We start from the raw sequence: 23,075 nt of genomic DNA, 5'->3' as shown, positions 1-23,075 counted from the left end.
AAATATGTAAGTACACACTCACACAAACACAGTACATACCTGAGTGGGCGTAGTGTTCGTAGTAGGCGTAGGACTCGGAGGATGCCCAGGATCCTGTTTCCGCCAGTATAGGCCAGAGAGACCAGAATGTCGACCAAAGACACAAACACTAACAAACCATCCAGAACGTTCCAGCTGGACTGGAGGTAGCTCTGCTTCCCAAAGCAGAAACCGAGAGCTACAACCTGTTGTTAAAGCACAAAACACCCAGCCAAACTGAAACCATTATGGAATCATTAAAACATGAGCTCACCTGTAAATCAAAGCTTGGTAATTACTGATCCAGAATTAAATTTATAAAAAATTCAATAACAGGTAAAAACATTTACTTAAAGAAAGAAATGGTAACGTTTACCTTAATGGCCATTTCTGCAAGGAAGATCACAGTGAAAACGTAGTTGGACACACTCAGAAACACTCGCTCCTAAAGAAGAGAATGAAATGAATATAAAGACAGTAAAGATAATGCCATCAGCTGTGGTACACAGCAAGCCTGGTGCTTTAGGAGAGTATTGTGCTGTGGGTAGTTTTTAGCCATGATGTTGCCAGGCTAGTGAGTTTCTATCTGTCGGTCTACAGTGTGTCTATTACAGCAAATCAGCTCCAAAAGCCTCCAGTCAGTTTAATGAACCGGGGGGCTTTTATCGACTTACTTGATTTACCAGTTATGTGAGTAAAGCATGAACCATTCCTTAGCCGCTGTAGAAACCTGCCTTGATTTGCAACTAAAGAACACAGCTGGAGCAGATGTGGACACCTTGTAACTGTAGCTTGTGTGTGTGTGTGTGTGTGCACATGTGTGTGTCTCACCGTGCTGTGCGGCTGTATGTCAGGTCTTTCCAGAGCAATGGTGATGCAGTTGAGGAAGATGAAAACCAGAACCACATGGTCGAACATTTTGTGAGAGATCACACTTTGGCACCACACACGGAATCTAAACACACACATACGCACAATACGAGTCATCAATAAAAGGTCCATGGCTGGTTAAAGCTAATGGCCGAGTGATTAGCAGCGAGAAAGCAGTAAAAGAGAAGAAAAAAGAGAGAAAGGAAACGAAGATAATTAAATAAAGCAATGAGCGGCAAAGAGCAGGACAGAGGAAAAAGGGGATGAGGAAACCAACGGACACCAAATCCACAGAGACTGATACTGAAATACTGTGTGTGGATCGTGTGTGTGTGTGTGAGTGTGTGACTCACAGGCTCTCTGGGGAGAACAAATACAGCGTCCAATCTTCATGCTCTTTGCACCAGCGGGGCTTCATGTTACGGAGCTTTTTCTTGATCCAGTAGCACAAGGAACTCTGCAGGAGCGAAAGGTCACACGTCAGCATCACCAAGAGAGAAAATCATTTCATTTAATGCCATCAACAACAAAGTGACCACAATCATCATCACTGTTATAATCATCTTCATTTTCCAGATTGAAACTATCATCTAACCCAGAGAGCAGCAAGCAGGTTGTCACAAATCATATCCTCCCTACAGCAAATCAATAAGGTCAGACAGAAGTCATTTTGTTTTAAATACCACTGGACAAGGTCCCTCTCTAAACATAGATGGCTGCCCTAACTGAACTACAAGCTGTAAGCTATAAAGCTCTATAAATCCATAAAGTATTCAGATTTTCACTATACTTTTTTGGAGCTAAAACAGTAGCACCAAATGATAAATGTAACTGCATCGTACTTTGTGTACACTCATTAAAACCTGTTTAAGAACTGCTTGTATATTACACAGTATTAAACCCTCAGCTGTGGAGAAATTGTATCCCTCTCTCTGCTGATTCTATAGACACGGTAAATAGAACCACCTTTGAAATATAATTTAAATATGTATTTTATAACTTCATTCCTGTCCTGAGTGTGCCTGACAGCAGCAATATCTGTATTGTGAGGAATGTACGTGTCCCATCGACAATTACATGATAAAAGCATTAAGAAACAATACAGAGTTTAGTCCGAGTTTCCACCATGTTAGTGATGTTAGCTCTTCCACATTTAAACCTATAAACAAGAATTTTCTTGCATAAGTAGAGACGGAGATAACTGGACGATAAGAGGCAGACTCCCAACTTAACTAGCCCATGAGCTCAATCCAAAGTGTTGTGAAACTAATTAAAGTTTGTAATAAAAACAAACAGAAGAAAGTTGAGGTGCACAGCTTCTGTACTTTGGGATTCTAATTAAAAACAACCCAAGGTCAAGCAGCCCAAAGACACTGCTTATTTGGCAGGCTGCTGCTTGTGTGAGTGTGCGTGCATCTGGGTGTGTCCTTGTGTGTGTGTGTGTCTGTGTGTTCAAGTGTGAGTGTGTGGATGAAAAGAACCTGCTGCTCAGATATCTTTGGAGCTGAAATCCATAATCCCTGACATAGACACACACACAGAGCCACAAGCGTATGCACACGTCTCAGCTGGCATGCCACACGCACTGATGCATATTCTCGCACGCGTGCATGCCAACACACACACACATACACGCATACACTGTTAGAGGGTCTGTAAGCTTCCCATATTCACTGTGCCCAGGGAGAGTCCTTTTGTTTCAGAGGATTTCATGGGTTTATAAACTCAATTTGGAGCCAATAAAACCATCAACATTGTCACAACAGGGGTCACCCAAAACCACCGGGGGGAGTACACCCTTCTCCAGTTCATAGTCACATCCACACAAATGTGGAGCCACGGTGACTGTACATACACAAGTTGTTTTGTACCCGCTGAGAAAACAATTACTGCTCAAGCCAATCAATTACAGCATGACAGTGTGTGTCCCTCCAGGCCCTACAGTGTGAACACTAAACATGCACTATAATATCTCAAAGAAAGACAAAGAAAAAAAGGACAAGGAAGACGAAAGAGAACTGGATAAGAAGTAGTATCAAGAGGAGGGACTGCATCTCCCCTGAATTGGCCTGTTCTTCATTGGTTACCAGTTAAGTGTAGAACTGATTGTAAGCTTTTTTTTCTTTTGCTTTGTTTTTAAAGTACAGCATGGACTGGCACCAGGTTACATCTCTGAACTGCTCAACTGTGGAATAGTTTGCCACTAACAAGCAGATCTTCCCCCTCCAGTGATTTCTTTAAATCCCATCTGAGGACCCATCTCTTTTCTTTATCCTCCTAAATGCCATCATGAAGACATGCCTGACCACACTTTTATTTGTTTGTATCTTATTTGCTGTCATGATTTTAATCTGATATTTCATGCTTTTATTAATTTACTTAGATCCTCTTACATATGTCTGTGTTTTTATTTGATCCTCCCTGTGTTTTTGCTTGATTGTAATCATCAATCAATTAATCCTGTAATTTAATCTCTCTGTGAAGAACTTTAGTCAGCCGTTGTTGTTCTTAAAAGTGCTCTATAAATAAATCGATTTGTCTTGACTTAAGAGAGAGGGAACAGCATACACCTTCACAATTTCCTGCTGAGGCCTGTGTAAGTAATTGTAAAACAAGTCACAGAGCAAATGAAAGGCTGAGGGAACACACCATGTTGAAGACCTTTAAAAACTGCTAAAAGAGCTCTGCACTGTAGATTTCCTAATATTTTGAAAACTATGACTCATGGTAACTTACATCATCATCCATGTCATCTTCAGGCGAAGGGTCTTCCTTGGGGTCTGAGATCATGTTGGGGTCATAAGTCAGACTCCTCCCGTTACAGTCACCATACTCAGCTATTATGGAAGGCAAGAGAGTAGACGCTTGCAGCAGCTCCAAAGACCCTGGCTGTAATCTGCTGTTTCCCCCAGCCTGCCCACTGTCCTCCCCGCCGTCTTCCTCTTCTCCTCCCTCACCGGACAACAGGCTCTCCCTCTCTCCACTGGTGTCTCGCCTTTTGAGGCTCGGCGCTCTTCCCAGGCTGTTCCAGCTGGAGCGGCGGCTTCCCCATGAGCTGCCGGATCCACGGGGAGGAACAGGAGAGCGCCGGCCGGGACTTGAGAGGCTCTGAAGGGGACAAGAAATAGGGGTGAGCATAGTGTGTGGTAGTTGCTGTGCCAGAATTACAGACGTTTCTAAATGGCTACCTGGACATTTGTAGGGGAAAAGTCTGAAATGGACTGATAAACAGGTTCAGGGTCATTTTTTTTCCTCTTTAGTGTTTGATAAAACTCACCAGAGAACGCTGGTCATAGGCTAAGGGGTCCATGGAGGTGGAGCTTCCACGGCGAGACTCTGCATGACCAACTCCCGCCTCGGAAAACCCCAGCCCCCCCTCGCCATACCGAGGCACGCCTTCTCTGTACATGAGCTCCTCCTCAAGGATGGACTCAGGTCCCAGAGAGCTCTTAGGAGTGGGCATGGGTGTGGCTGCCGTTCGCATGATTATAGGAGGAGCCATCGAGCCGCGAGGGTCAACGTGTCCGTTAGCTGTCATCATCAGAGAGTACATCTTTAGTTCTGTGTAGGAAAAGAAGGGATAAAGTCACTGTTTTTATCTCTTATTCGTTTAGTTGTTTTGGCACACAGTTTGTAATTAGTGAGTCATTAAAACAATAAGAAGAAAAAAACTGTTAATAACAAAACAATTAAAAAAATAAATGTATCATCTGTCATTTAACCTACCGGTGTCTCTGAGCTGTTCTACCTTCTCGTCCTCCTCAAAGTTGTCCGATCTCTTCTCATCATCTGATTCCGACCGATTGGCGTCGCCCTACAACACCCATGTACATTCATGCTAATAAGCATTTTTTTTCTGTATTTCTTTCCTATCTTCTTCAGAGTTAATCATCATGGAGAAGATTACAGGTGCAAATGTTTTTAATCAAGACACAGACAGCAAGCACACCGAAGTGCACTGCACTCAGTGCTCAGAGGAGATTTTCATGGATGAAGGCGCACTGTGCACCTGTGGCACACATGATAACAGGGTTAAGTGAGGAGGAATTGATTATCTGAAATTATCAGTGGGTGTGTTAGGGACTAGTAATAATCTCCTCTCCTCCCCTTTAAAAGGAGAGGCGCCTTACATAGTGTGACAGTTTGGTAAGAGTCCAGACTTGCAGCCCACAGAAGGCTCCATTCAGTTAACCAACAGCTTTTTTTCATTCTTCACATTCAGAGCTTTAAACTTGCATATTGTAAAATAATGACAAGTGCAACAATAAACCATAAGACGTCTAACAAGATATTAAATGCAGAAATCAACAAAGTCATTCTCACCTCAGCCTGGAAGCCCTCAACCAAGATGGCCACGAGTAAATTGAAGAGCACATAGTTGCCAAATGTCATAAGAGCAACAAAGTAGAGAGCCGCCCATGGGGAGGTAGAGGCCATGCCATTATACAACACCACATTCCAGTCCTCTTGGGTAAGAATCTATAGATCAAATGAAACACAATAACACAGGCAAAAGATTAGGGATAAATAAAGAAGGAGTGGAGGGGAAGAGATGGATAGAGGCAGAAATAGACATGGACAGAGGGAGTGTGAGGCTCAGAGATGCATAGCAATCATGAGAAAGAGAGTAACAGATGAAAAGACATGGGGGAAAAGTAGGTAAAAGGGAGGCACAGGAAGAGAGAGAAAGGGACACAGATGGAAAAGCAATGAAAGGAATGGAGCAATATTAGCCTTTAAAGTGCCTGTGGGTTGTACGGAGCTACTTTTATTGCCATCATGCCAGAATGCTTCAGCTTCATACACATGGGATTACTGTAAGTTGACATGCAAAGTGTATGTGGGTGTATGTGCGTGTTTGCCCGTGTTTAAATCAATGTGAGTGATGAAAGCATTTAAAACTAGGACGGTGCTCATGATGATGCAGCATGAAAGCTCACTTCGTCACTGCCCACTCATTAGGAGCTGTGGCACAACGGCAATTCATTGTGCCGTCCGTGTGTGAACGCGCGTACCTACAAATTCATGTGTGCAAAGACCTGTGTGTACTGTAGCAACTCCACACAAAAACTATAGAAAGTGAGTGTTACTCCTTAACATGACAGTCAGTTCTGGATAAAATGCTTCTTCAGCATCTCTCTTGTACACACGCACACACAACAAAGTGAGACAGTCTGCTGCGTTCTGTGTTCTACCTTTCTGCTGACACATCCAGTATAGAAAAGAGGACAATCTATCTGGAGCGATTGAACAATATCTCCACACAGGGAGAGCAAAAAATAGAAATAATTGTGAAAGAGACATGGTGGGTGTGCATAAGCAGAATTTCTCATTTCACAGCATTTGACTAATGAGTAGAACTTGGCTGTTAAGTTTGGCACACACACACACGCGCACACATACAATAAATGCACACATACACAGAACCACACTCAGGGCTCAGTCTGACATTTTGATTTGGGATGGCAAAGTAGCAAACATGGTCTATGTCGGGATAAAAATATAAGTGTACACAAGCTGCCCACTGTATTTCTTGCAGTGTGACAATTTCAGGAACACAAGTCATAGCTTGTGGTTTTAACATATGCTAATTAGTGAGCTTTAAAGGTGCTTAGCTTAGATTTTGTAACCTTAAGACAGAACCAGGTTACCTGTTATCCCCTGATGTCTAAATTATGGAGACAAGATCTTACCTGGAATACAGTGACGATGGCCCAGAGTAAAGAGTCAAAGTTCTTGCGGTCAGGGATTGTGTCTCCATTCTCCATTTGGAGACTGAATTTACAACCAAACAGATGCATACCCAGTATACTGCAGAGAAATAAGAAAATGCAGACATTCTGTGAGTGATAATATTAATATAATAATACAAAATACACATTTTCTGTAACAGAGATGTCTGAAGATGGACGGGCTGGGAGGGTTGCGCGTGCTGTGTGTGCATACCTGAAAGTGAAGATAAAAAGCATGAGGAGCATGCAGAAGGTGGCCACATTGTCCATGGTCTTCATCAGCACTACCAGTTGTCTCCTCAGGGCAGGCAGGAAGCGAACCAGCTTCAGAACCCGCAGCAGACGAAATGTTCGCAGGACTGACAGTCCACCGTCTGCCTGACCGATTATTTCCCACACGCTGAGAAACACAAACAACCAAAGTTGTCTTAAAATGCTATTGGACAACTTAAAAGCTGGAGCTTGCATTTGGTCACTTCTGTTATGCATGTATTAGCCATACATACAGCGTTAATGTGGCCTGTTACTAATGTCTCATATTTTTAGTATTTAGTGAACTGGTTTGCTGGTGGGAAACAGAGCAGCACACTGTAGTATATTGTGTATTCACTCTAATTCAATTTAAAATTTTATTACATTACTATAACTGATTACATAGATAAATTCACTCAGAGCAAATCTGTATTGTCGAGGTAAGTCCCCCTCACTCACACAAATAACGTAACCACACATTTCAAAAGGTCCCCTGATCCGATACGAGCTCTATCAAACTAAATGACAGCCAGACAGCAAACCCCGACTCCCGACGGGATCAAGAATCTGCTGTGGCAGCAAGCAAAACTGCTCCCGTGTGATCCATCATGACTGTGTCAATCTTAGCTATTGCAGAGATGGATGCCGCAGCACACACTCGAAACTTAATGACTGACAAGCTGGAGGAGAAATAAGAACAGGGGGTGGCTCTAAATCAACATAAGCCATTGTGTAGTTCAACACTGATCTGATGTATGGTTTAAGCGTCTGTGCATTTTGTTAAATTAAAATAGAAGTTATCTGGAGTAATTCTAGTTCTATGTGCATGTGTGTAGCTCTCCAACAGGTTCCTGAATCACTACTGCAGCTCCGATAGGAGCCACCCAACAGGATGCACTGTTTAAAGCTTGTTTGCATATACACATTCAAAGGTAAGTATATGTGGATTAATATTACCTGATGATAACGATGATGCTATCGAAGATGTTGTAAGGGTTCCTGATGTATCCAAACAAGCCGAATGCCAGCAGCATGAAGCCCATCTCCAAGACAAACATACTGGTGAAGACTATGTTACTGATCTCTAACACATCAGTCAACTCCTCGGGCTGGAGGGATAAAAGAGAGAGAGAAAGAAGAAGAACAGGAGAAAGAAAGAACAGGTCAGTTATTATCTCCACCCTATTATCCCAGAACTGTAAAGCCCTTTTGGTCATTGTGCCCTGTGCTGAGACATTATCAGTCATGCTCAGAGCTGCAGTCAGGGCCAATCAATCAAATGGGACCAACAGCACCAATCTATCACTGCTGATACACTCCACTGACCTCACAGTACAGTCAGTGATCCAGCAAAGATTTAACTGAGACTCCCTCATAAAGTATGCAGTCAAGTCTTTTATGAAAAACTCAGCAATTCTGTGCTGAGGAAAAAAGAAGAACACATCATGAGGCCACATGCTCAACTTTTTGGCTTAAGCTGAATCAGTGATCTAAATGTGCTGAATACGGTACATTAAAAAATGTGATGCAGACTCTACCTGTCCTGTGCCAATATATTAAACATCAACATCCATCCACTCTTGAAAAAAGGACTGTGAAAAAAGCATAAAATGATCCATTACACGGTAACAAAATAAATATGATTCTTATTAACTTACTATTCTGATAATCTCGTGTAAAGAAAAAAAAACATGGGCCTGAGAGCAAATTGATCTGTGTGCAGACTTTCTACCACGTTCACCACTGGCTGAAATCTCACATCACTCTCCTGCTATAAACATGTATGATAATGATTTCATAGGATATTTAGGATTTATTTGGTTGGTTAGTCAAACAGTTGCATTCTGATTAAAATCGCAGATCACAGATAGAGGGAGCCACACTACACACTCACCACTCACCTCACCTCACCCCACTCCACTCCAAACACACACACACACACACACACACGGAAACACAGAGCTTCCTAAACCAAACTTCTTGCAGCCACCTTTCAACACTAGAAGAGGTGGGTGTTGTGGATGGAACTAACAAAGTAAATTCACTCAAGTACAGTACTTAAGTTAATTTTGAGTTATTTGTTGCTTTAAGTACACTTTATCACTTATTCTATACTTTAAAATTACGAAATGCAGAACTTTTACCTGTAATGGAGTGTTTTTACAAGGTGGTGCTGCCCTAGTTTGAGAAGACTGTTGCTAAACCTGGTGTAACCCTGACCTCACTGTCAATATGAGCTGTGTTGCTGTATGTGGAGTACACCTACAGAGCAGTGCAGGGTTCTTTAATCTAAAACATACTGCATCTCTGTTTTTGTGTATGTACTATTTTTGGCTGATGAGCTTTTGAATTAATTGGGACAGTTGTGAAGCTGATACGCCTGCGCAAACATAAAAGGACAGAAGAAATGTCAGGGGACTCAATTGCAACCTGTCGTGTAGTGCAAATAAAGCATTAAAAAAAAAGACGGATAAATAAATAAATAAATAAATAAAAAAGAGCTGGACAGACAATATAGAGGTTAGCTGTTTCCCTGACTAGCCAGGCCGCACATAAAAACTTTAAAGCACTGCAACAAAGCTTTAAAAGAGCTCTCAGCCGGCTATTCTATTTTAAGCACACACACATTGCTAGACTCACATATATTATTATTTAACAGTGGATTAGTGGCATTTTCATTACCCCTGTGGCCCACCAGAAGAATGAAAAAGATTTTTTTTGCATCACAGAATGACAAATTTACCTTTACTTCCTGCTTTTACAGAGTGGCGGACATGTTGGGTTAAAACTATACAAAATAAAATACAGTACTATCTGAGGGGCACAAATCTGAGAGCTGAAGGTTTGAAGTGCTAAAAAACTCAAGGAGATGTCATGAACTGAAACTGAATTCTGGTGCTGGTTCTGGCTAATGCACAAGAAGTTGGGAGGATGCAAGAGCTACGTGATTAAACAGACAGGTTCTATTCAAATCTTAGGGCGAGCGTGAAAAATGTGAGTGAAAAGAAACGATCTCCCCTACGTTAATAAATCTCATCAAGGTGCCCTTGAGTTGTCATCTCAACCCATTTATAGTGCGAGATCTAGATTGCCATGATCATTAGTAACTGAGTGGTTTCAATTAGAAGCTCTTTACCATATGGCCAATATACATCATGTTATCTGCTGTGGTCCCAAATGAACATTCAGAACTATTGCTTTAAACTTGGCTTTCCACTACCATCATGAAGTCTGACAGAACAGCTGATCAATCAGAATTAAAGGCTCTGTCTCTGCCCTCAAAAAGATATTTTTCATGTTTGTGTACATGAATACAGCTCTGCATATAACCTTGCCCTTAAGAATATGAGGAAAGAAACCACTACAGAGATAGAGACACTGACACACACGTGCATGCGCACACACATAAACTTCTCTGGCAAAGCAGGGCAGAGGAACAACCTTGATTATTAAGCAAGATCCTGGCATCAGTAAAAACAGTCCGGAAAAAAACACAGTATAATGATGTGGATCAAAATGTACATCTTTGCATACATTAGCATAGAGTTATATATATTTAGAATTAGGGACATGATACACAGACCTTCAAAAAAAAAAACTACGCATTAAACTCTCATCTTCATATATATTTACTGTGTTCATGTTCATGTCTATGAACTATGTTCATGTTTTTTCTCAAGTAACAACTTGCAGTGACATTTCAGAACCCAGAGTCGTGTTTTCGTGTTGCAGTCAAGGCCAATTAATCATCCTCTATATGTAACATCAGTGGCAATGTCAGGAGGCATGTGAAGTCAAAGAACAGTTTATAATATGATCTGAGAGGCAAGACAATGAGTTTTCATCAATTAGAATAAACAAGTTCACGTGTGTGTTCTTACTTTCATGGAGATTCAATAACAAAAATCTATTTCCATTCTGGAATCAGTATAAACATAGCCAAAACGAACATCAATCATCTCCCTCTTTTTCTAAATCTCTCTCTCTCCGTTCGTCTCTTCCTGTCTCTCTACACTCACACAGTCTACACTGCCTCCTACATTCATACACCTCTTCACACACATATACACTCATAGTCTCGTAAAGTTTGGCTAGGTGTCACAAAAGGGGGATGATGAGTACGGAGGAGAGGAGGAGCTCTTACATAACGCTTTGGTCTGTGTGTGCGTGTGTATGTGTATGTGTGTACGTTATTGGCCCAATAAGGCCATGGCTCTCCCAGTCGCTCCTTATGTTTACACCACAAAGATAGAAACACACACACACACACACACACACATCCCCTAGAGAGGGAATTAGAGGAGAGGGAGGCCAGGAGAGATGGAACGAGGAGGGGAGGGAATGGACCGTGTGCCCGCACAAGAATCTTCTCTTTGGGTTTTTATCCATTTGCTTTTCTGGTGGGAAATGGAAAGGTTGTGTGCGTGTGCGTGCATATAAAATGTACCTACTTGGGTGTAAAGACTCCGCAAAGCGAATGTGTCTGTGCAACCACACAGATCTGTCAGCGTGTGACATGCGGAGGAAGAGAATGGGAAGTGGTATTATTAAGCCAATACTTCCCAGATGTTGGCCACAACAGGGTAAACAAGAAACATAATCCTGGAGAGTGTGTGACAGTGCATAGATGGCTATTTGTGTGTGAGAAAAAGGGAGAGTGGCTCCTCTGCTCCTCCCCTTTCTTCCTTCAGTCCCTCACCCCGGTGTACCCTGCCTCCTCCCCTACTATGCCCTCACTTCCTCTCATTTAGACTCTCAGACAGCCAAATGCCATTTTCACACACAAATACCATTTGTGACAGCCAACAGCTTTCCTCAAACTGCTTATTTCCCTATGAAGGTCAGTCAGTCATAGCCTTTGAACGTTGACCTCAACTGATTAGAGCTTTCATTCACCCTACACAGCACATACACTCTTACCTGCTCGTGGTACTCTATCCCCATGCTGAGAGTATTGACGAGGATAGCGATCATGATGCCCCTGTTAAAGTATTTACTTTCCACGATCCGCTTCAGTTTTTCCCTGAAGTCTATCCACGCCCGAACCGCTCCGTTTTTGTACTCCATGACCCCCCGCCGCCTGCCCCGACCTCTTCCACCTCTCAGATCTCCCCCCTAGAGGAAAGATGAACGAGTCATTTAAAGAGAGGCGAAAATGGTGAAAATGCTGATTGAGTGTTCTGTTGATTTTGGATCCAATAACCTTTTTCTTTAGCAGTTGCTGAGGTTGAATAATTATCCTTAAAACAACTAGATTTTATTTCTTGTATTAACTCAACATTTATCTCTGTTGTGTTTGTTTTCATACATATATACTCACTAAGCATACATGCTAAATCTTATTAACACAGAGGAGGATATTTGGCCATCATCACCACTGTCATTAATACTAAATCACCACTGCTGCAACCTTTATCATCACTGTTTACCATCATCATTAGTGAACCGACGTCTACTCTGACCTGGGGGAAGTCGTGCAGTCCGTCTGCCTCTCCTCTGCCTCCCTCCAGGTCTCCCAGTTCCAGCTCTAAGGTCTCCAGGCTGCGGGCACACAGAGGGCAGCTGAGCAGCTCCAGGAGCAGAGGGCTGGGCACCACGCCTGCCAGCTGGTACAGCAGCCTCTGGCGACCTGAGGGGGGAAATGGTTGGACATGGTCAGACATTTCAGAGGCCTTGTTTCCTATCACTCCTCATGTGCTGTCGTTGTGCTGTTTGACTTTGTGGAGCAGGACAAGAATGCCCAGCGTTTTTAAATCAGCCTTTTCACTTGTTGCTGTTTCACTTGCTGTTTCTGTCTGTAAATCTAGCATTGTGATGAAAATCTGTTTATGTTAGATCCAAGTGCACATTTTAAAGTACAGTTTATGTATTTATTATACTAACATCTCAAAATCTGATACAGTGTTTTACAAATAATATCATATTAAAGATAAATGATGTATGTATATCAGGAGCAGCCACATATGGTGATACACTAACATGTGGCTTATGTTACAGATGCTATATCCTGCACCTGTAAATCAACCTAACAAATAACACATTATGATTAAGCTGGTTATCTGCTTTATTGCTGCTGTATTGTTAATGCACTCACCCTTTTTAAAATAATGCTGTATTTGCATCTTTACTACAAAAGAACACTGTCCCCAACTGCACTGTCTATGACTGATGTTCTATTCCAGCATCTTCTCACAAAAACATAAACATAAAGGTGAAAGTACTTTTTCAGCCCTGAGCTGTGTGTGAAGTTTTTTACTACAACAACCTCCACCAACAAGGTAGGACAGACTGTACTGTATGTAGCCTTCTGAACATCACTCACTGCAAAGCACTGGCTGCTGCTCATTAAGCTTATTGCTGTGAGTGCAGGATAACTGAAGGCGACTCTTTCTTCTCTTCTCTCATTTGGACTATGTTGGCTTTGGTGGTTTCTCTGGCTTGTGTCAAAGGAAAGAATCTATATTTTAAAGAAACATACTGCTGTATTTAGAAAAGAGCACAACTGAACAACAGAGAGAGACACATACAAAGACAGTGAGACATTATGGTGGAATGATAACGCTGGAGGAATATCATGTAAGTGAAATTCTACATACAGTGCTGAAGGGATGTCCTATCTCAGTGGAGTACCAAGTAAGTTTGTGCAGTGAGTACCGAGAGCTCGCCCACACCATGAGATCCTGGCTGACTCCTCTCACCCTCTGTTCTCTGACTACATCCTCTTAAAATCAGTACGGAGGAACTGCAATGCACAGCTGAAAACCAACAGAAGCAAAGCATGACTTCTGGAAACATCAGCTCTTCAAAAGCAGCTTCAAACAGCACATCGTGTTGTTTACAACACTAGCTCATACCTCAAGCTATAAAAAAAAAGGAGCTGTGAGAGTTTGTCCTATATATTTCATTGTCTTTTATAATCTCTTACTGCTGCAAATAAATTTATTTATCTCAGCACTTTGACTCCAACTCTCAACAAATTCTTTTAGCAAAAAAATATTTGTCTGGCAAATAAAAAGGGGTTGTTGAAATTCAACCCCATCCCCACATCACGTAATATTACATTAGGTTAGAGTGGATTACATTTATGCTACAATTAAGCCCCCAACTTGAAAAATATAATATAATACATTGTTGTTATTAGAGTCTAAAGAGGCTTTTCAACAGGAAACTGGATTCAAACTCTAATCCCATTACATTACAAAGTTTCGAAGAGATTGAGTTATCTGATAACGCTGAAAGAAAACATTTAGAGACTACAGATGCAGAAATGTCTGACAGTGACCGGAGACAACATTTCCACCCTTGGATTTAAACTTTCAGCAGACAAATCATTAAATCACAGTCAATTAAAGCTGATTTAAATTGTGCATCTTCAACACACATTAGCGGTAGAGGTGATGTGCTTTCAGGTTAAGTGTTCATACTCACTCTCCAAAGGATTCATATTGACTGTGTGCAGATCAGAGGTGTATCGACTGTTTTAACACGTTAATCACACTAGTGGTGTTCTTAAGCCTTTTTCTCTCTTGGCGCTCCCTCTTTTCTGTATTTATCACGCATCACACAGTAACTCTTCACACCAGCAAGGAACTAATTCATGTGCACTCAATTATGTTGGGAGTGTCAGCAGCCAGCTGTGTGTGTGTGTACAGTATGTATTGTTGTTGTTGGCAGACTTACCCCATTAGGACAGATCAGACAAGTCTTTCACGCTGTCACTGCTTTTTTGGTTTTCCTTCGCAACAAACACAGCTTCGTGTTGTCTCCCCCGTATCTGTTCTCTGTCCTTTTCTCTCTCTGCCTCATGCTGTCCCACGAGCAAATCTTCCTCTTTCCTTCCTCTCCCTCCGCTCGTTCCTCTTTTTCTCATTATTGATCTAATTTATTTTTCTCTCCACATCTCCCTCTCTTAGCCTCTCCCTCTGGATCTGAAGCTTTCATACGTTATGCCTCTCTCCTCAATTCCATCTGTTTCTTCTTTCATCTTTCACATTTTTTTTTAAAAATATCACAGCATACCTGTGTTTTTGTTTATGTTACTTTACACTGGCTACTTTTACTTGTACTCTGCTGTTCCCCACACACCATGTTGATTCCCTCAATCCTCCCCTTTATCCACCTCTCTACATTAATGACTGTAACACTTGAGACATGGATTTCCTGTCAGGACTCTCTAAGTGCTGCTTGTGACATATGCACACACACACACACACACACACACACACATATAACAGATATAGCCACAGGCTACCTCAGATCAAACTGGGGAAGAGGACAGAGGTACTTGCAAAAAGACAGAGCAAGAAATGAAGATGAAAACAAGAGATGAAAGTGAGTGTGATTAAAAAAAAATGTAATGGAGGACAGTGAAGAAAAAAAAACTTTAAGAAAGTGCAAGCAAAATCAAAATGTTGTGTTTCTGGCTTGTGTGTGACTCTACAACTGTGTACTGTGTGTCTGAGTAAAGTGTGTGTTTCCTCTTACTGTGCTGTCCCATGAGCTGGTAGAGCTTGTTCAGTGTCTCTGTGTGTTCGGACGCTGGGTGGTTTGGTGGGTGCTGCTCTGGGCTGGGCCTGCACTGCTGGGAGTGAGGTGGTGGCGTCTTACTGCTGTAGCTGCACACAAAAGACGGCAGAATGGTCGGATAGTTCATTCCCCCATTTAGCCGCCCGAGCAATGCCCCCATGCCATGGGTGGCAACAGATGGGTTGCCGCTGCCGCCGCCACTGTTATTTCCATTTGCACTTCCTCTCCGGACAGGAAGCGACTTCATCTCCAGTTCCTCCCCTCCTCCAATGCCTCCTTCTCCGTCTATGTGCTCGGCCGTTCCCACGCTGATGGTGTGCTGCCCCCCGTTGCTGAGGCGACAGTGCTGGTGCTGATGGTCCTGCAGAAGGTTATGGATCGGCCTCAGCCACAATGCACTATTAGGACCTGAGCTTCCGCAGCCCCTGCTGGAACCGTGGCCATGTCCATTACCCCCACCGTTACTGCCTCCGCCACTGCCATTAGGATTCACCTTTTTACGCCGTTTACTGTTCAAAGGACAAGAGACATGGATATGGATAGAGAAGGTATTACTTCCAGGTGTGTGTTTTTGTGTGCTTGCATCTGAATGAATCTCTAGGGATGTGATTCTCAACAATTTTGGGGGCCGTGCATACTGTAATACTGTGAGATATACAATTACCAAAGCCCGCTAAATTAAATGCTCATAACAAAACACATTTTAGCTGCCCCAAATGACACATTAAGTGTTGCAAATAGACACGGGAGGACCAGCACAGACTGAACTGCCGGGCAAAGCCATGATTAATTTAACCTGGGGAAAACATGTGATTATAATTTCAATAAAGGGAAATCTCTCCTGAATGACAGTCATTCTCATATTATTACACAAAATCTACAAGAGACATGAAATGGGTCGAGCTGGTAGCAGAGGTACAGACAGTAAAAGAGGGTCTCACTGATTTTTAACTGGCCTTCTTTTATGATACATTTACAGAGCAAAAGTGATTTAAATGGATGTTAATGTGCAGTTTGTATAAAGAAGCTCATATCTAACCTGTGCCATCCCGAGTATATCCTCTGCAGCCTGCGTGTTAACTTGCGATAAAGGTGACTGATGTAGCGCAGCATCTCCTCATAGCATGAGCCTGGCTCGCTGTAACTGGCCAGCGTGGAGTCATTGGACATGTAGCGTGCACGCTGCTCCCTCATCAGGGCGTTCTCCCTTTGCTTCGTCTCAGAGAACTGGGTGGCGATGACCACGAGGCACAAGTTGATCATGAAGAAAGAGCCCACCTGGTTGAGGGGGGGGGGGGTTAAAAATAGCTACAGTTATAAAACTGAAGCAGTGCAGCTTTGTAATGATACATGAGCAGGTGCGTAACCTGTCATCCCACTGACCTACTCTGTGAGTGTTGTTATAGTAGCAAGAAATCTTTCACCTTGCTGGTAAAATTGACACTGTGGCTATTTCATCATTTTTTTATTCAGGGAATAACTCACTGTTGACTTCATCCCCCTTCAAGGTGTTAAAAGTGTAATAAGACACTGTGTCAGCAAGAAGCATTATGATGCTTTATATATTATTGAGACGCGGCCGGTTTGGCCAGATCCTGGAATGATAAAACTGACTTTGCTTTTATCATTACTTTGAAAATACAAAATTTAAATTATGTTCTGATGAGGAGGCATAAACAGGAAGTTAGATATATGTATCAAATCGACACTATACTGAAATGTCTATTTAACATTTCATTGTTGAGTATTATTGAAAGAGTGACAGGAAATTAGATAAGCACTCTCTCCATCTTTTTTAAACTTCTTTATCTGGCATTGTCATTTATCTTAATTTCCATCTCAGCCACTTTCTATATGAATCACTTTGTTTTTTTCAGTCCTTCCTCCAGCAACTTCTCTCCATCACCTCTTCTTCTCTTTCCCCCAATTTTTTTTTCTCCATCTCTCCCTCTGAATGCATAATAAGCACATCTACATCAAATGACAGGCGGGCAGGGAGTTCATACAGCATTGTAAAATATAGCCTAAGCTGGAATCTATAAACAGTCTGATAAGAGTGAAATTGTACACGATAAGTCTACGAGGTACAACAGAAGGGAGTTCTGCTCCAAGCAGAGTTGGGTGGTTAACTTTAGAAAGGTTATTGTGGGTTTTTTAAAGCAGAACTGAACACAAATACACACAAATATCTTTCAGGAGCAACACGTTATAGATATTCGTTGATCATTCAAAGCACAATACTGCAGATGGTGCAGAACTGCGTAAAGAGGAGCAGGATTAAAGAAATGTGTATTTCAGGTAATGCTGACTGATTCAGTTGCTATATTCTGTCCATTTCTTTTTATCAAGTAGGTTCTTGTTATTTGTCTTTTAATTTCAACAGTGTGTTATGTTAAACAAGTGAGAACTAGTTCAAGTATAAAGACATACATAAGATTTACATAACTTCGTATTTTCAATCTCTTTCCACTTGAATCTACAGTTGGCTGTTACCCCAACAAAAAGCCAGATTGTTTTAGAAAAGATGAAAACTGAGCTTCACTGGGTTTGGGCTCATTAAACGCTGGAATGGTTTTTGCTTGGGGAAGGTTCAAATAAGATCCACACTGGTCTATGAAGATCTGGGCCAGATATTTTGGACCCAATCAAAGGTTTAATTTTCATTTTTAATTAATTTTATGCTCTTTTGGAGCTTGCTTTTTAAATGCTAGCAACACATTCAAATATCAGAAAAGGTTAACTAAACAAAAAAAATAAACACAATAATGGTACTTACAATAATGAGCAGTATAAAATATATAAAATTGTAGAAGGAGTGTGCATCCATGACATAGTACATGATATCAACCCATCCCTCTAGAGTGATGACCTGGTGGTAGAGAGCACAAGACAGAGAGACAGAGAGGGAGACACTATATTATAATGAACAGGGAAAACTAGAAAAAATATCCCATGGCTATTTCTTCAAAAACATAGGACAAACACACCCACACATGCACAAAACTGTGGACACAAAATATTCAAAGTACACAGCAGTCGCATGGAGAACATTTCCAATTCTGTTTTTAATGGCTATCCCTCAGAAGAGAGCTTGTGGTGTCCCTCCAACCTCTTCAAAGTGTGTGTGAGTATGTGTGTGTGTGTGTCTGAGTGTGTGTGTGTGCGCACCAGGGGACTGACGCAGCTCTTTCATGTAGCCACAATGCTAATGAGCAGTCGAAATGTTGAGACCTGAAAGCAGCAGCTCAACTCAACCGAGCCGAATATACTCTCACACCTGAACATTTACACCTCAGCTAGAATAACACATTATGGCATAGACTGCCAGAGCACAACAAACACACATGCCAACATGCATGTGCATTCATACCCGTGTATGGGTAAAGCATCACACACAAACACACCATAAAGAGACACCACAAATGTATATCACAAACACACACACACACAACCAAGAGACGACTAATCCGCTCTTTTTGGAAATGCTCTACTTGCACCAGATTAACAAAAGCGCCAGGGATTCTCATTTGTGAGCAACAACACACCTCTAAAATATGATCATTGTGCTTCTTTTTATTCTTATTAAACACACAGTGTGCACAATCAGACATCAAAACAAACATATTTAGCCAACCAAACTAATAATGTGGAAGTTAACATGACTAGGTGGGAAAAAAAAAAGTCAAGCCAGGCCTGGAGGACATTTATCAGACAGGCTTCACACTTCACACCTTTACAGACTGTCCCTCATTCATTAAATGAATCAAGACTTTGCAATAAAAGCCCATATATTCAGTATCTAAATGAAGGAAAAGACAATTCATTAATGACCAGCAACTCTTGAGAAAATGTCAAACCATTTTGTAAAAATCAATGATGTGTACGTGAAGGGAAAGAGGAGATTCTCAGCTGACACTGGTTATCTGAAAGAGGCGATAACCTGAACAAATCGCTTGCTGACCCCAGGCTAACCCCCGTCCTCTGCCCCTGACCCACCCTGGAGATCATGGAAAGCTAGCAAAGCATTCAGCCTTGTAATTCATGCTAATGACATTCATGTAGGGCAGAGAGCATGTTCGTTGGTGAATGACTTAACCAACACATTGTTCATGTGTCTGTGTGTCTACAGGGTCATCAGTCATTAAGCAGCAGATTGATAGAAACATTGGCCTAATAACCCGTAGATGCCTTTGCTCTTCTTCTCGTCTTTTAACTCCCCTCTCTGCCATTTTCAGGTGCCATACCTTCCTCTGTCACTTTTTCTACTCATGTTTTTATCATTTCTTTACTCTCAGCTTTGATTTTCTCCATTAACTCCTTCTTAAACTGTGAGTGTGTGCACATTGCAATCACATACAGTATTGCATATTGTATTATGGTAGAGACTGGAGTCCTGTAGTCAAGAAAAAAGGGGAAAACCCAAACAAATAACTTAGTATTAAATAATGTGAATACCCCAATGAATTAGAGACCACATGAAGCCTGTGAAAATGTTCCTCTTTCACTGGGTCTAAAAAACCAAGCCGTGATCCTGAACAAACCTGGCTATAGCTGGCTATACTCCCCATGAGCAAAATTGAAGATAACTCAGCATATCAGCAATCAGCAAAGGAATCAACCAGGGAAGCTGACATGGTATATTTTGTGTATTCCCCAAGCGTAGTTGGGACCCAACTAAGCCACAGGCTTGTTGTGGTGGGTACCCAAAGTGACATTTTATTTTATAACAACTTGTTGTACTCGACAGGAGTCCCAGGGTAAACCTGAATTAACTCAATTTGGGGCCAAGGGCTGAAATGTTTTCCAAACTCTGAGCTGAAATGTATAATTCATGTTCTTTATATTGACAGATCCTGAGGGAATAAAGCTGTAGACTTGGATAACAAGCCAAACACCTCAATTAACATTCAATATAACACACTTACAAATACAAAGATTTTTGGAAATTTGAGCAAATTCTAGAGGAATTTCCAACTTCTTTAATTAAACATTAAAATTTGCTTGCAACATATTTAAATAGACCCCTGCCAACAGTATGTCACCTTATCTAGGCATGTTGATACACCAGTAAGACTAACACATGCAAGTGTAATTTGCATCTACCTCTTTAACACTTGCAGTTAAAACAGATTCAAAAATGCCTCACAGATCGGAGGTTTGTGGCCGCACACTACGAGTAAACAACTGCCGTGAGATGTACACACACACACACACACACATCAAATACCTGGCTAGAAAATTAATCTCACATAAGACTCACAGGGATGTTTGCTAAGCCATCTCAAAAGAAAAAGGAATAAGAAAAATCAAATCTTTAAAGCTTCTGACTGTGAGCTGAGACCCCACACACACATTCACTGGAAAGTTGCGAGTACCTAACAGGGATTAGTTTATCTGTTTGTGTGTGTGCGTGTTCAGTATTTGTGCTGTTTGGGGTAGTTTGTAGTTAAGACTCTTTGAGAAAGTTATGTTGTGCAAGTCAAAGCCCATTACCCACACACAGACAGATCTATAAGCAGGTCCTGGACAGATCTATTAAAAGGGCTGGATTTCATATCACAACAGCGCAGACAGTGTTAGCACAAAGACTGTGACAGGAAAGGAGTCTGTCATGGTCTCCTAGGGAGCTACAGTTGGCAAGAGGAAAAAAAAGACATTTTTACAACCAGTGTGGAGAGGACAGGACTTTCAGGCCATGATATGTGCCCTCAGAAGGCCTGAGTAGAGGAATGTCTGACAGGATATCTTTGAAATTTCAACAAACCTGGAAAAACATGTTAAGTTTGTGTTGTTTTTGACCAGCGACTCATTTTGTATGTAGAACAAGGGGGAAAAAAGAACAGTTTTCACTAACTTGGCAGCTAAAATGTGGAAAAACTATTTTAAAGGTTAGCCAAGCGACAGAAAGATGGATACTTTTGAATAAATACAAAAATGAAATCTAAAACTAAAATCTTCTATTGAAAACAGCCAGCTTTCCATGTTTTCAGTTTCCACATCCTAATCTGTTCTTTTACACTGCTTACCTGGAATATAGCTATCCAGGCGTAGCCGATGTTGTCGAAATTGACAGCTCCCTTGTGAGGGTTGAGGTTCCCGGGGCGACAAACATTATAATACTGGTTCCAGTTAACGCAGCCATTAACACTGGCTCCTCCCACCACAGGGGCCGATCCAATCAAAGCCGAACTTTGGTGGGGGGCAGCCAGTGAACATTCAGCCCCGCCCTCGGTGTAGGGCGGCACATCGTGGCAGCGCAGCATCCCGTTCTCGCGTGCAGCCGAGCAGATAAACGGGCTGTCCTCACCCTCCTCGGACATGTAGTAAGAACTTATGGACAAGTTGTACATTCTGGATGGAAAAAGAACAGTAACACAAGTGTAAATCACTTATTTCACAGGAGTTTGATATAAGCTAATGGGGTTTATATTGCCTATAATATAAAACATCACCTAATCTTTTTAATGTAATCTTTTTTTTTTTGTCTTTATTCAGTTGATTCTCTTTATCAACAAATTTTACTTTATAAAGGAGAGTTAACTGTCAGGCTCAGTCTCATTTTGTCCACTACATTCTCATCCTATCCGCTCCTCCTCTGTTTGTGCATTCGCATGTAGGGTTTGCCAAATCAAGAGCGATCCCAAAGTGGTCAGTGGAAGTGGACTACTACAACCCTCCAACAATGTGTCTGCACTAGTGCTTATTGCTCAAGCCAAAAATGGAGAAAACTGTAAATCTCTCTTGCTACTGAGACAAATGTGGTTTTGTTCATGTTACATTTTGTCTTTTCAGGGTGGGGTTAGACAAATATCACTGAATATGGGGGACGTAAAATAAAAAATGGATACCAGCACTTTGCGTCTTAATTCATTCACGCTGTACATGTAATTTGCTTAGATTAAAAAGAGAAAACATCATCTATTTTATAGCACTTGCTTGTTGTTTTCAGGATGTTTTGCATTTAAAAGAAACCGGTACACAAGTCAACAGCTCAGTGAACAAGGCATCTATCAGTATCCATGGTGACAGCTGTTTCCTACTTATGGTAGAGTGGAGAGTGGTGAATGTGTTCCACAGTTTACCTGCTTATTTATACTCTCCCCCTTAAACTGGAGAGCCCTCCACAACAGTGAGTGTACCTTTATGCAGAGTGACATTCGCTCTTGAAGTGGTAGTAGGGAGGGACCGGTTTGGTAAAGGGTCTAAATCTTTGCCAGTCTGCTGCCTTTTTACTATTGTGTTCCAGGCATTCCTGCTATTTTTTTTTTTCTGTAACCTCTCGGCTTTTTGCCATTAAGTTTACATCCAGACTCTCCAGTGTTTGTGTTTTTCTGACTCCTGCTTACCTGTAGTGGACTTAAAGCCTGATCTTTGTTAAAGTTAACAGCCTTTTCACTCTACATGCTGAATCTCTGGCTGCTTTTGCATCCAACCTTGACATGTTAACTATAACTGCTGACTTGGTTGTCTTAAGCCTGCACGTTGCCAGTACAGAAAATAATGTTGTTATTCTCCAGGCCCTTGATTAAATCTAAAGTATGTGATCAGAGACATGCAGAAAATATCAGCTTCCCTGTGATTTCTAAACAATAACTGGAGAAAGAGCTAATGCACGGGTTTGTATGCATTCATGTGTGTTAGTTATATCAGATAGGCAGGATTCATATTGTACCGGAG

The 23,075-nt window shown here is 41.6% G+C and overlaps 1 protein-coding gene across 1 annotated transcript in view; it reads right to left on the bottom strand.

The window, feature by feature from the left end:
- cacna1ha (calcium channel, voltage-dependent, T type, alpha 1H subunit a) overlaps positions 1-23,075 on the bottom strand; it is a 96,036-nt gene that overhangs the window by 16,864 nt on the left and 56,097 nt on the right. The window contains exons 7-23 of the mRNA XM_041062390.1: positions 21,425-21,749; positions 18,175-18,267; positions 16,438-16,676; positions 15,357-15,907; positions 12,335-12,501; positions 11,793-11,987; positions 7,830-7,981; positions 6,835-7,020; positions 6,582-6,699; positions 5,212-5,367; positions 4,615-4,702; positions 4,166-4,449; positions 3,625-3,996; positions 1,242-1,345; positions 850-973; positions 395-463; positions 40-224 (exon numbers count right to left, since the gene is read on the bottom strand). Coding sequence (XP_040918324.1) covers positions 40-224; positions 395-463; positions 850-973; positions 1,242-1,345; positions 3,625-3,996; positions 4,166-4,449; positions 4,615-4,702; positions 5,212-5,367; positions 6,582-6,699; positions 6,835-7,020; positions 7,830-7,981; positions 11,793-11,987; positions 12,335-12,501; positions 15,357-15,907; positions 16,438-16,676; positions 18,175-18,267; positions 21,425-21,749 — 3,408 coding nt within the window. The remainder of the gene's footprint in view (positions 1-39; positions 225-394; positions 464-849; positions 974-1,241; positions 1,346-3,624; positions 3,997-4,165; positions 4,450-4,614; positions 4,703-5,211; positions 5,368-6,581; positions 6,700-6,834; positions 7,021-7,829; positions 7,982-11,792; positions 11,988-12,334; positions 12,502-15,356; positions 15,908-16,437; positions 16,677-18,174; positions 18,268-21,424; positions 21,750-23,075) is intronic.

The sequence above is a fragment of the Toxotes jaculatrix genome, chromosome 18 (genome assembly GCF_017976425.1).
Source record: "Toxotes jaculatrix isolate fToxJac2 chromosome 18, fToxJac2.pri, whole genome shotgun sequence".
NCBI lineage: Eukaryota > Metazoa > Chordata > Actinopteri > Toxotidae > Toxotes > Toxotes jaculatrix.
The sequence above is the reverse complement of the archived record's forward strand: the minus strand, read 5'-3'. Positions and strand labels throughout refer to the sequence as shown.